This window comes from Bos taurus, chromosome 28 (genome assembly GCF_002263795.3).
Source record: "Bos taurus isolate L1 Dominette 01449 registration number 42190680 breed Hereford chromosome 28, ARS-UCD2.0, whole genome shotgun sequence".
Classification (NCBI taxonomy): domain Eukaryota; kingdom Metazoa; phylum Chordata; class Mammalia; order Artiodactyla; family Bovidae; genus Bos; species Bos taurus.
The window spans coordinates 43,233,515-43,248,846 of NC_037355.1; the positions used below are offsets into that span (position 1 = coordinate 43,233,515).

General features: G+C 50.4%; 1 protein-coding gene across 7 annotated transcripts in view; it reads left to right on the forward strand.

The window, feature by feature from the left end:
- The window catches only part of WDFY4 (WDFY family member 4), a 248,179-nt gene that overhangs the window by 213,254 nt on the left and 19,593 nt on the right, over window positions 1-15,332 (forward strand). For 4 of the 7 annotated variants that reach the window (XM_024986689.2, XM_024986690.2, XM_005226581.5 and 1 more), the window contains 6 exons: window positions 164-206; window positions 1,339-1,458; window positions 3,317-3,434; window positions 4,399-4,508; window positions 11,913-12,066; window positions 14,333-14,424. In XM_024986689.2, coding sequence (XP_024842457.1) covers window positions 164-206; window positions 1,339-1,458; window positions 3,317-3,434; window positions 4,399-4,508; window positions 11,913-12,066; window positions 14,333-14,424 — 637 coding nt within the window. Of the gene's footprint in view, window positions 1-163; window positions 207-1,338; window positions 1,459-3,316; window positions 3,435-3,518; window positions 4,377-4,398; window positions 4,509-10,432; window positions 11,884-11,912; window positions 12,067-14,332; window positions 14,425-15,332 lie in introns of those variants that run through there. The other 3 variants (XM_059882534.1, XM_059882535.1, XM_059882536.1) reach the window with 3 other exon arrangements.

Here is a 15,332-nt window from a genome sequence, read left to right on the forward strand (position 1 = left end):
AGGCAGTGTGGGAGCAAGAAGAGCTTGGGAAGTAATCCTGCTGCTCTGGGAAGCTGATGGCCATTCTGGATGCCCCAACCCCACAAAGCCCCAGGAAGGCCCACCCCTCCCTGCATTTGTGCCTTGAGACGTTTGGTCACCACCCTCATTTTCTGTCCCACAGGAGGTACCCCAGCTCCGACAGGACCATGCTGCAGAAGTGGCAGGTACAGTGACCCCTCAGAACACTGTGGGTTCAAGGAAACCCTCAGGAAAGCAAATCAGCAAATAGCTTAGGCCCCGGGGATAAAGAGAGAAAGCACGCTGGTGAATCAGGAGGGATCTTGTTTTATTAATTTGTTAAAATGTCTCAAGTATTTTCCTGAAAGGATCTCAGTAAGGAAAGGCGACTCTTGAGTCCGAGCTAGGGAGTTAGTGTGGGCGTGTGTGTGCACGTACATAAGCCCTGTGTGCACACACACGCTCCATCCATGGAGGTGTACACACGTGTACAAATGAACACAGAACTCAGGAAGGCACAGCATTCACTTCACTTCCTGGGAGGTCATATGTGGCTCCCAGCCCGGAGGAACTGACACTGTGCCTCGGGTTCTCAGTGGAAGGAAAGAACCCCAAGAAAGACAGCCATGTGGAGCACATGGCAACAGGAAAGTAAATCTTGGTCACTCATGTCCAGAATGCTTTCCCAAGGAGCAGGCCAAGGAAAGGAAAGACCACAGCATGCAGGTCCCGTCAGAGATGTTGTCTCTACTGGCTGCTCATTAGCCAGGTGGCTCTGGCGAATTTTTCCCAAATATAGTCCCTGACTCCATTCATGGCTATACATCTTGAAATGGAGGGCCCTAAGAACCCAGAGTATCCTAACTGGCAGAGTCGGAAGAAAGAAAGTTCAAGTTCCCAAGAAAGCAGATCATTGAACCTGTTGGTGAGGGCCTCTTTCCTGGTGACTGCGAAGAAACCCCAGCTTCTATTTTCAATCACAAAGCAGTCAGCAGTAAGAAGGTCTGGTATTTGTGCTATTATTTGAATCAATTTTTGAGTATCACCCAACAGTTAACACAAAAGAATGCTCTAGCCTTGGCCTGGACCTCGGAGCTGTTTTTTTCTGAGTCAGCTTCGCTTCCTGACTGTATTTGCTTCAGCTCATCTTGGAATTAGCGTGGCCTCCCCGAGTCGCCCCGGCTCCAGGCGCAAGGTTCACTGGGAGCGGCGCGGCGATGTGCCTTGCTCCACCTGCACAGCTTGGGCCCCTGCGCAGGTCTGGGAGTTAGACCCCTGTGGTTCTCAGGAGGGAAACCAGCCGTGTTGGCTTTATCCCCCCTTTGTCTCTTCCGGCAGAAAAGAGACATCAGCAACTTCGAGTACCTCATGTACCTCAACACCCTGGCTGGGAGGACCTACAATGACTACATGCAGTATCCAGTGTTCCCCTGGGTCCTGGCCGACTACACCTCACAGGTACGTGTTCATGCAGATGCTGTGCAGGTATCCTGTGACTTTTGACCCTGATGACCAGAGCACCTGAAGTCATGCAGAGCCTCTGCAACGGGCTCAGTCCACCAGGGCCCGAGGGCTGCTCCAGGCGTGGCCTGGCCCTCACCTGGCCTTTGGAGTCTGGGTGCCTGGGTTCCTGTCCCAGCTCCATATGACTAGGACAGTAGCTGACATGTGTCCCAGAGGGTTTCCGGGCTCACTGCTACCATGAAGGCAAGAGATACCCATCTGCTGAGATACTGCCAAGAGCCAACACTGGTCCGTCAAGCGAAGAGGCCCATACAACGTGTTCCTAAAACCAACATGTAGAGAGGGAGTGGGAGGGAGGGGGAGAGAGCAAGAGACACAGAGACCCAGTGAGAACAGACTCCTCCCCTGTAACCTGACTTTAGAACTGAGATGACGGTATGTGGAGGTGATGACATCACCCTGGATCTGGACCGAGACATGTAGCCCTAATGGAGGCTGATGGCAAGACTGGTTCATTGCTCTTTTGCCCTCTGTCCCTGGACCTCAGCAGGCAGAGGAGGGAGGAGCAGAAAAGTGACAAGCTTGGCCAAGGTGATGCCACTGGGGGGGCAACCAGGCTATGGAGCAGTGTCCTGACTGCCTGGGCCCTGGCCATAAGGAGAATAGGGGCTGTGTATGTAAATGACCGGAGGTGCCTGGGTCCCGTACAGATAAGCCCTGGCCAGTGCTGCCTCGAGCTGTTTAGACAGCTCACCCCCAGAATTTGGGAAAGGGGCCTCAGTCTTTTGTGAGCTCCCATCCCAACTTGAGACACAACACAACAAGCCGTTTCTCACAAGCCGTACGTTGCTTCTCATTGCTCGATCATCTGGGACCAAGGTGTTCCAGAAAGGAAACTTGCCAATCCTAGCTTCAACTCACATATCACAAATGGGTGGGTCCCCAGCCCATTTTGTTTAGCCCATATCCTGTATTAATATTTAATTCCTTATCAGTGTTTAAAAATTGGGAGGTTTCTTCTAAAAAGCTGGTATTCCAATATCTCTTGGAGAATTTGGAGATGTGGCAACGGGGAAGCCCCATTCTGCCCCGGCAGCCTCGGCTGTGGCTGAGCAGGTTTCGGTGGCGCTGTCACTCAAGGGGTCTCAGGACCTTCACTCCCGCCCCCCTTTCTCACCAGCCATGGTGGCGGGCCCTGCCTCCCCAGGAAAACTGATGACTCACTACTAGTGGAAAGGGAGAGGCGTGTAAAGAAACGCCTCCTTCTCTAAAGACATGCGAACCCAGAGGACACCCAGCCCTGAAAACTCTTCACCGTGCTATTGTTGCGTATTGCAAGGGCAGGGGAAGGGGTGCCGAGGCTGCTTTCACCACCCCAGACCCAGAAGGGAGGTGCCTCCCAAAACACGAGGACGTTGCCCTCATTTCCTCCCCAAACGGACGACTTCTGACTGCCTACAGAATCAGTTTGAGTTCTACGCAAGAACCCCGAACTGCAAAGTGCTCAGCGAGGGCAGAAGCCAAGTATCCATTGACAACAGGAACTCTTTTGAAAGTCTCTTGGGTAACTGGTGGCAATGTTCTGATTTGGGTCAACTTGGAAGAGTTCAGTGTGAAATCAATCTTCCCCTCCTCTCATTTTCCGTCTCTCCCCTATTAAGTCTTTGTGGATCACTGGCTGTGGGGCCATAAAACCCTACCAGGCCTGCTAATAACCAGAGGAGGGGGGTCAGACTGAACGACAGTAAACCAATAAAGAGAACCATAAAACTAAAGACCGTGGCTCCTGCAGTCTCGCGGGGGCACAAGTGGGTCCAAGGGAGTTAACTCCAGTCGCACATTCACCTTCTAGACACTGAACCTGATGAATCCCAAGACTTTCCGCGATCTTTCTAAGCCCATGGGCGCTCAGACCAAGGAAAGGAAGCTGAAATTCATCCAGAGGTTTAAAGAGGTTGAGAAGACTGAAGGTGAGTAGATCCCAGCTTGATTTTTTTCTGCAATGCTCTTTCTCTGAATGCCTTGAAGTGAGAGTTGATAATGATGTCATCTAGCCTGCAGACAATTGCATTTGGACAGAGAACTCCCAAATCCAGCGGTCTGCACCCTGGTTGCCTGTGAGAATCACCCGAGAAGCTCCTTAAAAATGTTCATGTCCAAGTCCCACCCCTGGAAATCATGATTTAAATAAGTCTGTGACGGGGTGCACTCCAGGAGATTCCAACAGGAAATCAGGACTGAGAACTGCGGTGCTAAGTGTTAGAACACCTCCATCCCGGGCGCGGGGAAGTGACATCCGCTCAGCCCTTCTGTGTGCGGGTGCAGACCAGCCTGCATGCGCACGTACAATGGTCCATTGTAAAGAGAAGGAAATTGGAACTCAGACGTCAGGCAACTCACTCCAGGTCACAGCCTCTAAATGCAGAGCCTGCATTCATCTGGTTCTAGAACCTGGTTTCCAAGTGCAGCTCATCCTGCATTCCCTTTACAGTCTTTGCCACCTTCGCATGCCAGCTGCACACTTAGCGCCTTGCTGTGTGTCTTTAGATCTGTTCACCTTTTAAACGTCAATGGATGTATTTTAAAGAGAAAATTTTCTGTCATATATTTGATGCCAGCTATACTGGTTTTCTCAAACACTTTGAAACAAAACATGAAGCTACTAAACTAAGGAACATCTACCCACGAGCCATGAATGTATGCCTCGTGCATGGGAGGCAGCACTTTTCAGAAGGCTCCCTCTGCCCCAAAGCCCTGCCTTTGGTGAGCAGGTTCTCAGCAGGCTGAGGAGCTCTTCTGCATCCCACACTGTCCCCTGCCCACCTCCTAGGACCCCCGCGATGTGCGGGACGGATACTCCAGCTTTGGGGGGAGACGGGAGGGGTGGGCAGGCCGCGGGCGGGGATGCAGCCCCGGCCTGTGCTTTCACCGCAGGAGACGTGACCGCCCGGTGCCACTACTGCACCCACTACTCCTCGGCCATCATTGTCGCCTCCTACCTGGTCCGGATGCCACCCTTCACCCAGGCCTTCTGCTCTCTGCAGGTGAGCGCCCCTGATCCCCTACACGCGCGTGCACACGCACACACGCGCACGCACACACACGCGCACACGCACACGTGCACACACACACGCGCGCACACACACACGCAGACACACAGGGCTAGGTCTTGCAGGCTAAGAGCTAGGCTTGGACGAGGCAGGGACCCCCCTGCTAGAAATCCAGCCTTGAGCCCATGATTCTCGCTTGCCACTGGTTCCAGGACTCTGGACCATCCAGCTGAGGCAAGCTACTTCACAGACACACCGCCATGTCTACCCAACAGTCTCACCAAAAAAACTTAAACATAAGGAATGAGATGTGGGGGGAACATACTCAACATAAATAAGTTTTAGTGGGAAAGGAGAAACAGGAAGCTTGAAGACCTCCTTGCAGGTAAGGCAGGTGGTCAAAGGCTAGAAAAATAAACACAAAGAAGGAAGAATGAAAACAATATCACTTGTGACGTCAGAATGCATAAAACTATGCTAAGTGCAAGTCTGAAGGCTTAAAAGGACAAACAAAGTATTTTTAATACTGAAATGAGCAGCTAAACTGAAGAAGGAAACTCACAAATTTGCCTACCCATAAATTAACAGAACGTCATGCCAGCTTACGGTTGCCAGATTTCACAAATAAAAATACAGGATGCCCAGGTAAATTTGAGCTTCAGATAAACAATGGTTTATGCTAAAAAGTTATTTTCTGTTTATTTGAGATTTAAATTTAGCTGGACATCCTATATTTTACCTGGCAGGCCAATGCAGGCTAGAAGCAGGCCAGTATGACCCTGAGGAGATACTAGTGTCAAGACACACGGAACAGTTGGGACAAAGGGCCTCATGGGAGGCTGGTGTGCTTTTCTCTCTCTTTCCCTCTAACTCTACCACCGGGATCTTGAATTAAGGTTATCCAGGGGCACGAGGTTTGACTGGGGAGACCCATGGGTATCCCAGTTGCAGATAGCTGGCTCAGCCAACTCCAAAGAGAACACAGCACAGCATCCAAGCTTAGGGTCTCTCTTGATCGAGGCCTTTTAAGGGTCCTACAGATAAGGAAGACATGGCCATGGAGGGTAACAGGCTGCTGAACTTTCAGGGACTCACTCTGACAGCCAAGCTTCACCAAAGAAAAAGCATGAGCGTCCCAGGAATTGTGTATTTTAGTCTGACTTCACCAGCAAGTTCACTCCTTACACTGACTCAGATGACCTTGACCCCAAGACAAAAGGCCACTCTGAGTCAGACCTAAAGCAATCATCTAGGCCCTGGGTAGGTACAAATAGGCAATGTCAAGGCTCTCTCTCCAACTGGCAGCACACCCCTCCTGTCTTGTTTCTTGGCGCAGTCCTCTCTTTCCTTGAAGGCATGGATTGTCTAGACATTATATAACCCCCTTCCCTGGAAATTAACTCAAAAATAACAAGTGTGCTTCCCCTGAGTCTTTCTCAGGCAACAAGCATTTTAAGTAAGTTTAGTTTGGAGGACAAACGGCCCCTGAGCTGTTCCCCAGGCCAGGAATCCCATCCAGCTGTCCAGCATCAATCCACGTGGAGTGACGAGCCCGCTGACCATGACGGCGCTGCCTCCCATGATGACTTTCCACCCTGGGAGCTCTGGGTGCTTCAGAAGGTTCCCCTCGCCCCTTCTGTCTCACCAAGTACAGCCCCATCTCTACCTGTTCCAAAGGGTCTTCTCACAGAGACACAAGGCAGACTGAAATAGAAACATCGAACTGTGAGATTTACATCCCACAGTTATTTTATTTTATTTCTGCATATTATTTTACTCTGGAAATGAGGGTTAATTATGCACATCTCACTGAGCCATTGAGACTAAAGGAGGAAATGTGGGCAAAGCCCCTAGCTCAGGGCGGTTGCCGTGAAGGGGATCAATCGTCCTTGTTCCTGTCCTCCTCCCGCTGTCAACCAGATCTCATCTGAGGCAGCCTAAACTGGTGCAAGCTGCCCCTCTCTGGTTTAAGCTAATTCAAGACAGTCTGGACTGTGTCAAAGCATTCCAAACGGCGTGAGCCAGATGAGACTGGTGTGCTGCCAACCTATTGGGTTAAAGCCATTTTGAAGCTAGTCACACAGGTCTGAGCTTATTCTAGCCAGTTTGGCCCAATGGCGACCAGCCCAAACTGGTTTGCGATGGTCTAAACCAGTGTGAGATGATCAAAGGCAATTTCGTTTGCTTTTATGTGGCACCAACGCAGTCATATTAGCTTGAGTTCTTTTGACTCCAGTGCTGACCTCTGATGTGACTCCTGGTTTTTCTGGGTTCAACTCTATCTGGGACACATTGGCTCATCCAAGTTGAAATCTCCATGATGCTTGTGAATTGGTTTCTCCTTCCGACTTTGAACTGCCTCTTCCAGTGGGTCACTACTAGTTCAAGCCTTGGAACCAGCCAAAGAATCGACTGACTCTGCTTTTCCCTTATCATAAAAAAGAAACTGTAGTCTCTAGGGAATGAATACAACAGCTACATCTGGGGGGAATGTGCGTGGCTCCCATCTGGGAGTCCTGGGGCCTGTGCAGACCTCTGTAGGAACAATCTGGTTATCTCCCTGGAGTCAGGCTTCTCCCTCCATTCCACTCTGCCTCCTGGGGGCAGACTCATTTCTTCTCAAAAGACTTTTGCTTCACCTCTGTATGGTGACAAGGAAAGGAGCCTCCCTACATTCTCAGCGGCCCGAGACTTCCAGCCCCCATCCCCAGCATGGATCCCAGAGTGGAAAAGCAGAAGAAAGGTAAAAAGGTGCAGAATCCAGGCAACGAAGGCTTTCTCACTCATCTGGAGAGCAGGGACATGAGTATGTCCAGTATCTCCAGAGCAGGAGCACATGCAAGAGCCAGAGGAAAGTGCACACTCTTGTTCTGGATGAAACAAAGTCTGCCTCTGAGCTATTACATGACTGAGCCACAGTGACACACTGGATCCCCGACTGGACCAGAATGGCTTTGGTGTGGAGATCGGGTGCCTATGCACTCCCGCTGTGGTCTGATGGAAAACAGGTACAGCATTCTTTGGGCTGTAGCCTGCCCACTGGGCACTGTGCAGAGGGGTGTGGACACCTTAAGAATGGCACTGTGGCATATTCTGATTCCTAGGAATAAGGTTTCCTTTATTCTTTTCACAGTTAAATCTTATTAAGTCTTATTAAACTTTATTAGGCTGGTCTTAGAATTGATGTCTACCTCTACTGTTGCTGTGTTTGTTTTTCTGCCTCAAACCTGTTATTACAATGATCAGTTCAGTTCAGTCGCTCAGTCACGTCCGACTCTTCATGACCCCGTGGACCACAGCACACCAGGCCTCCCTGTTCATCACCAATTCCTGGAGTCCACCCAAACCCATGTCCACTGAGTCGGTGATGCCATCCAGCCGTCTCATCCTCTGTCGTCCCCTTCTCCTGCTGCCTTCAATCTTTCCCAGCATCAGGGTCTTTTCCAATGAGTCAGCTCTTCGCATCAGGTGGCCAAAGTATTGGAGTTTCAGCTTCAACATCAGTCCTTCCAATGAACACTCAGGACTGATCTCCTTTAGCATGGGCTGACTGGATCTCCTTGCAGTCCAAGGGACTCTCAAGAGTCTTCTCCAACACCACAGTTCAAAAGCATCAATTCTTCAGTGTTCAGCTTTCTTCACAGTCTAACTCTCACATCCATACATGACTACTGGAAAAATCATAGCCTTGACGAGATGGACCTTTGTTGGCAAAGTAATGTCTATGCTTTTTAATATGCTGTCTAGGTTGGTCATAACCTTCCTTCTAAGGAGTAACTGTCTTTTAACTTCATGGCTGCGGTCACCATCTGCAGTGATTTGGGAGCCCCAAAAAATAAAGTCAGCCACTGTTTCCACTGTTTCCCCAACGATAGCCTCTTATAATCCAGAAAATGCAGCCCATGAGCAGTGTGACCTGGGTGGGTGCACACGCAAGCCGTGTGACTCAGGCTTCCGCTGGTGATGTGCTTATCCCCGCCCCTTCGGGTGTGAGACTGCTGTCTACCGAGCTTGCCTCCCTGGATGCTGTGATCTTGGGAATCTTGCCTACAGGGAGCCAGTGTCTGTGAGCCTTCAGACAGTTGAGCAACCAGGAGGCCACACCAGGCTGGGGCCGCAGCACAGGCCCCCATTTCCACCCTGGCAAGAGTACCAGCTGCTGTCAGGCCTGAGCGGGATCCAGCCTAGGCGGGGCAGAGCAAGGCAGCCAGCGCCCCAGCAAGGGCACAGTGCCGCCTCCGCTGCCACTGCTGCATTTAATACGAAACCACAATCGAGTGCTGTGCTAATTAAGTCACAGCCCATGTGAAGTCAGCTGTTACCAGCAGTGGGGAAGAGTTTTCCGAACCACCTGAGGCGAGGCGACTGGTTTTGTGTAAGACATAGGCCAACTGCAGAGAGAGCCAGGGGCTCTGGGCAGCCCTGGACACAGGCCTTTCAGCTGGGGGTTCTGTGAATGCCAGCCCCTCGTGGAGTTGCGTCCATAATGAAGGTGTAACTATTATTACCATTGAAATGCTGTCCAGGGACACAGCTGCACATAGATTTTGTGTCCTCATACAAAAGGGATCGCTGCTTCAGCGCAAAAACTCCTCTCAAGGTGTTTGCAGTTTTAACCGATGCACGGTGATCATGAACTTTACTCTGATTTTAACTCCTGTCAAATATTCAGCAACAGTTCAAAGCAGCCTTGTCAGCCACTTCTTCCTGCATTACTTGCTTTTGGTTCACCTCTTAGTAAAGTTGAGCACCTCCTAAAGTGTTTTAATTGAGACAGATACTTAGGATTGTATTATTTCTGACCCCTTCAATATTGGGAATATTTTTCTGGTGTCTTTACATATGAATGATGTTGGCTGGGCATAGACTGTAAGCTTCAGCCTCAGAAACCTATGGACTTAGCTGCCTTGTCTTTTGGCTTTAATGTCACCTGGGAAATCTTCTGCCAATAAGAAGTAGCTCCTCCGTTGATAAGAGTAGCCTTGCTATGAATTTTTTTGGGTCTGTTTGGATACTCAGAGGATTCATTAATCTTGATATTCAGAAATATCTGCAAGCTAGATTTAGGAGCAGATCTGGGCCCAGAAATTCTCTCTGACCACCCTGTTTCCATCCAATCTCTAGACCCAGTTTGATTGTTGCCTGATTTTGTTTTGGACTTTCCGTATGGGGATGCTCTGTAAACCTTGACTGTGCTTCTCTGCCTCGCTTCTTCTCTCCTTTCCTCCTTCTGTCTTCTCTTCGTTCTCTCCTTCCTTCCCTTCCTGAGACTCAAGTCCTGATGGGCCCCCTTGCTGGCAGCCGCCAGAGTCTGTGTCAACCCACAGACTTTGTAACTAATATGAGTTGCAAAGCAGCTCCACTTCCCTTCCAGGGAATTCGCATTTCTTTTGTATTGCAAAAGTGAGCAAACCCATTAATTTTGAAACAAATGTATGCAAATACATTTATTAATATAGGAAATAGGAAAATCAGTTATTGCTTCCTTTATAAATAATACAGGCTTAAGTTTTAAAGATATTACTTTTGCTAAAATGCATTAGACAGCTGTGAAAAAAATAACATTTTTCTTTGTGGTAATATCTTTAACCAGATTTGTAGCACTAACAATATTCCCCATGTATATATTATTTTTATTTAATACAGGTAATCTTTTTATTACCAAATCATATTGTTTCTCAGGAGATTACCATCAGCACTCATAAAAGCTGCAAAAGGAAAGTGGAACGACGAGGCAGCATCAATCTCCCTCCGATGTAGGGCTCGGGCTGCAGATTAAATACACAAAGCTCTTAATACATTTCAATGAGCCACTTGTTAGGGGCAGATTTATTTAGAAACACCCCCTCCACCATTTTGTTTCCATTTCAGTTTGAATTTGAGAGTGGGCTTCGTCCCCTAATTTTGCCATTGTTTAGTCGCTAGACAACCTGTCCGACTCTTTTGTGACCCCATGGACTGCAGCCCGCCAGGCTCCTCTGATCATGGAATTTCCTATGCAAGAATACTGAAGTGGCTTGCCATTTTCTTCTCTGGGGAATCTTCCTGACCCAGGGATCGAACCCGCATCTCCTGCATTAGCAGGCAGGTTCTTTATCAATGAGCCACCTGGGAAGCCCTTGCCTAATTGGTTGAAACCACGAGCAAAACAATCTTGGAGAAAAGCCATATCTTTCAGCTGCCCAAATGCCGTGTTTGGCTGAAACCCCAGGGATAACTGGGTTTCTTGGTGTCCCTGAGCCTGTGCAGAGAATGCTAGCATATTCTTTACACTTCGTCTACCACTGATGATGAGAAACCTCGGTCCCTGAAGAGAGAAGGGAGCTGATGGAGCAGAGGAGGGCATTGGCAATTTGAGTTCTATCCCTTTGTTCTTCGGGCCACATGCGCCCTCTGCAGAGTTTGGCAAAAGAAAGGCTAATTCTGGCTGAACAAAAAAGGCCCAGTTACAATGGGGACAATTGAATTACTGAATCCCAGACAGGAGGTGTCCCTTGGGCATCCCTAAACTTAAGCCAACAGACCCAAATCCCAGCTTCAGAAACTCTCTTTTGAAGCCCCTCTGCCCACAGCATCTTCAGTCCTCCAACTGGGACCTCTCTGCCTCCTCCTGACCCCCAAGATACATGATGAATAAAGTTAGTGTCAGCTGAAGAGATATGGCAATTCAAATGAGAGGCACAGAGAATCCAAGGCAGAAATTCCAGCTTGGCTCAGCTGCCGATCTCAGGACTGCATGGACCCATCTGTAGCAATGGGCCTTGGAAACAAGGTCGACCCTTGTGCAGCACCATATGTTTCCAGCACTCCAGCCTCAGATCCGTCCCCTCTTGTCAAGGCTGCTGTGTTACATGTCACCAGGGCCCTGCCTGACCTGCTTTCCAGGCCTGCCCTCAGCTGAGAACATCACCATTTTCTCCATCACCAGGCTTGCCGTCTCACCAGGGGTTGACTTCTCCAGGAAACTTTCCGGCACGTAGCCTGTCTGACCCACTCCTTGTACTTTGACTCAGAGCTGACCCTCAGTGAGTGTGTCAAGTGGTCAGACGAATGACCGTGGTTTTCCTGTCTCTGATCTGAACTCCCGTTTCTAAACTGGGGAAACATTGCTCCCTTAATCACAGTGGACCTTGCATCCTCCATGGAAGCTCCGGTGCAGGGTCCCAGTGAACAGTCAAGGTGATTAGATGCCCGAAGAAACAATTGCCCACAATTAGATGCCTGAAGAAACAATTGCCCATGGCCTGACGTGTGCACAGGTGTTGGGGAGTGAATGGCAGGGTCTAAGGGCAGAACCCGTGTCGGGGACAGAGTGGATGAAGAGGGCCCACTCTAGTGACGCCTGTGCACCCCAGTTTATCACCACACAGTTGATCACGACACCCCTTTTCTGCTTAGGGCGGAAGCTTCGATGTGGCAGATAGAATGTTCCACAGTGTGAAGAATGCGTGGGAATCGGCCTCCAGAGAGAACATGAGTGATGTCAGAGAGCTGACCCCGGAGTTCTTCTACCTGCCTGAGTTCCTGACCAACTGCAACGCCCTGGAGTTTGGTGAGCGGAGCAAGGGTCTGGGGCCGGACAGCTTGTGGGTCATGACATCAGTATCTTTGCTAAGCGACCCCCCACACAGGCCTACACCAGACCAGTACGGTGGGCAGATTAGAGTGAGGCCTCCACTGGGTGGTGTCACTTGACGAGGAGGTGGGAGCCAAGGAAGTACATTGCCCCGGGGTGCAGACCACCAACCACAGTTCTACCCAAGACCTCCTGCCAAGAGTCCCCAAGGCCCCAGTCTGCAGCAAGACAGCAGCTAGGGAGCAGGAGCCCTTGCTGACAGCCAGGCCTGGCACTGCCCTGCTGAATGCCTCAGGCAAGCCAGGCCCTTCTCGGCTCCATTTTCCTCCAAGTCCCACAAGTGGGTTAACCTGTGAGAAGGACCCAGACGTGCTGCATCTCCCAGCACAGGCTTCTGGGGTGCCCACGGGCACCTTGGTGGCTCCTTCTCTTTCCTACCCTCCAGACCCCACAGCAGGGTAAGCCTTGCTTTCCCACCCACTGCTTTAGAGGAGGGACACAAATTTCAGGAAGCCCCAGCAGGCAGGCCCCCTGGCAACCACATGTACTTTGGGAGCCTCCACTGGGAACCTCAGGGTGACTTGGGGAGGGGGTGTGGTCGGAACCCCCTGAAGGGCACAGCCCTCCCCACCAGGCGTGCGGGGTGAATCACCCACACTGAGGAGGCCCTTGTGAGCCAGCACAGTGTGCGCCGTGCTCCAGAGCCCCTCTTCCTCAGGGCCCTCCTTCCTCTAAACCACGCAGATGGGCCTGCACCTCAAGCCAGACCAGGGGCAGGCCCAGGAGAGCCGCCCCGGGCACTCGCCTCCTGTGCGGTGGTCCGCAGACAGATCACCAGCGGGGCATTTAAAGCATCTCCAGGCCCAGCCCATCGACTCTGAGCTCGTGGAACTTGGTGGCCTTGGCAATGCTCACTTTCTCAGATGCTTCACTTGTTTCAGATGAGAACCTGACAATATAAAGGGAAGTCCCCACAAGATGTGATGAGACCATGAAAGGAGCGAGTCTGAACCAAGGAAGCCGAGAGGAGGGTCCCAACCGGCCTGGGGTGAAGGGGGCACAGCGAGGAGGGCACCGGTTCTCCTTGGCAGTGGAGGCTGGTTCTCTGCTGGAGGCGAGGTGCTCAGCGGCAGATAGAGCCTTCACGCCCAGGACCAGGGATCCTCAGGGAGGTCAGGAAAACAAGTGTGGCCATTATGCACCTACTGTATGCAGGCCCCTTTTAGGCCCTGAGGATTCACTTGGGTGTCCTGGGGCGGATCGCCTGGAAGGTGTTAATATTCTGTGTGGGGCGGGGGGGAGGAGGGACAGAAAAGAATAGACAAATAAGTGAAATACTTGTCAGTGCTGAGGAAGGCCTATAAGGAAAGAAGGCAGGAAAACGGTTTGAGGTGACTCAGTGGCCATGTGTGGAGGAGGACCTGCCTGAGGAGGTGACAGGTATGAGCTGAGACTGAATGACAGGAAAGGCCAAGCCAGCCTTGCAGGCCAGGAGAAAGGAGGCTTTCACCCCAGCTGCACTTGCGGGCTCTGGAGGGTTTCAGAAAGGCTACAGCTAGTATTTCCTAAGCAGCCATCATATGCCTGGAACGATTCTAAGCATGTTATTGTATTTTCTCTTCTGATCCTTATGCCAGCTTAGGAGGTAATAAGTAGGAAAGTGACTCCCAAGACATTAAACAACTTGCTCAAGGTTGTGTGGCTAATGGGGAGGATGGAGACTCGGGCTTGAATCCAGGCTCTTCTTCTTGGTGTCTGGGGAAGTTCCCTCTGAAAACCTTCTGTCTTCACTTTAAAAGTGTACAGAAAATGCGTAAATTATCGAGTTGAATGAAGAGTCAATAAGATGATGTGTGCCAAGCTCTGGCATAGAATGAGATGCTCAAAACACAATAGCTTTTACTGTTACTGTTTTATCTTACTGTTTTAGCGCTGTATAAAAAAGCACCTCCGTGAAAAGGCATAGAGAGAGGGGAGGGAAATTTACCAACAATGATGACCCAACCATTTTGTGCACGGGCCCTGCTTGGAAGCGAGGAGGCTCTTATGGAGGCCCAAAGGCTTAGAATCCGAGGAGTATTTCAGGCAGATAGGGTGGGGTCCCTTCCAACAGAGGAGACAGGAAGCAGTGCGGTCTATGCAGGAATCCCAGTACTGGACAGCACAGTGTTCACACACCCCGACTCCTCACCAGTGTGGATTCCCATTTACCCAAAAACCTGCTGCCTCTCACCCTATTCAGGCTGCATGCAGGACGGAACAGCACTGGGCGATGTTCAGCTCCCTCCCTGGGCTGATGGAGACCCCCGGAAATTCATCAGCCTGCACAGACAAGTGAGTTGCGTGGGGTCACGGCAGAGTCCCTGGTATCCTGAGTGAGGACCTCGGTGTGCCCTTAATGTCCATAGAGGCTTTCTGTCTGAGTGGAGGGCTGTGATAAATACTTCTGAGTCTCTTATGTCTAGAGAACTCAGAGAAGGAACTGGGCCCCATGCCCTGGGTCTGCAGGAAAAAGCTTGGGTTCTGGGCTCTTTTAAGAGATCCATTAGGCTTTGTCCTTGTGCCAATTTATTGTAGGACTCATGAGGGGAGCAAATTCAGATTCTTATTAGGTGGAGGGCAAGTCAGTGCCCTTAGCCAACCCCACAGTCAAAACCAAGCCCTGGACCATATTGCCCAGTTTAGATCAGAGAGGGGCCGGAGGCCTCAAGGGGGTCCCACTGGCCAAAATATTTGCCAGGACCAGAGAGGACTTGGCTTATGACCCAGAAAGACTGAAGTGGGTACAGGTCACAGGTCATCAGGGGACACATATTCTGGATCAAATACCTGGATTAGCATGCACCCGTGACAGTATGTTCAACATCACTAGTCATCAGGGGAACACACACTAGACCATGAGATGCCACCACACGGTCGCGAAGATGGCTGAATTTTAAACTACTGCAAATCCAAGAGTCAAGCAAAGACGTGGAGCGACCAGAATTCACCACGCATTGCTGGTGGGGAAAATGGCGCACCCGCTCTGAACAAGAACTCTTGTAAAGTCGAAGATGCACTTACCACGTCGCTCCGCGATTCCACTTGTATGTATTTGCCCAAGAGAGATGGAAACACGTCCACAGAAGGATTTGTGCATAAATAGTCATCAGTTTTACTTATACTAGTCAGAAACAACCCAAATGCCTATAACCATAAATGGTTAAACAAACGATACCCCCACATGATGAAATATTACTTAA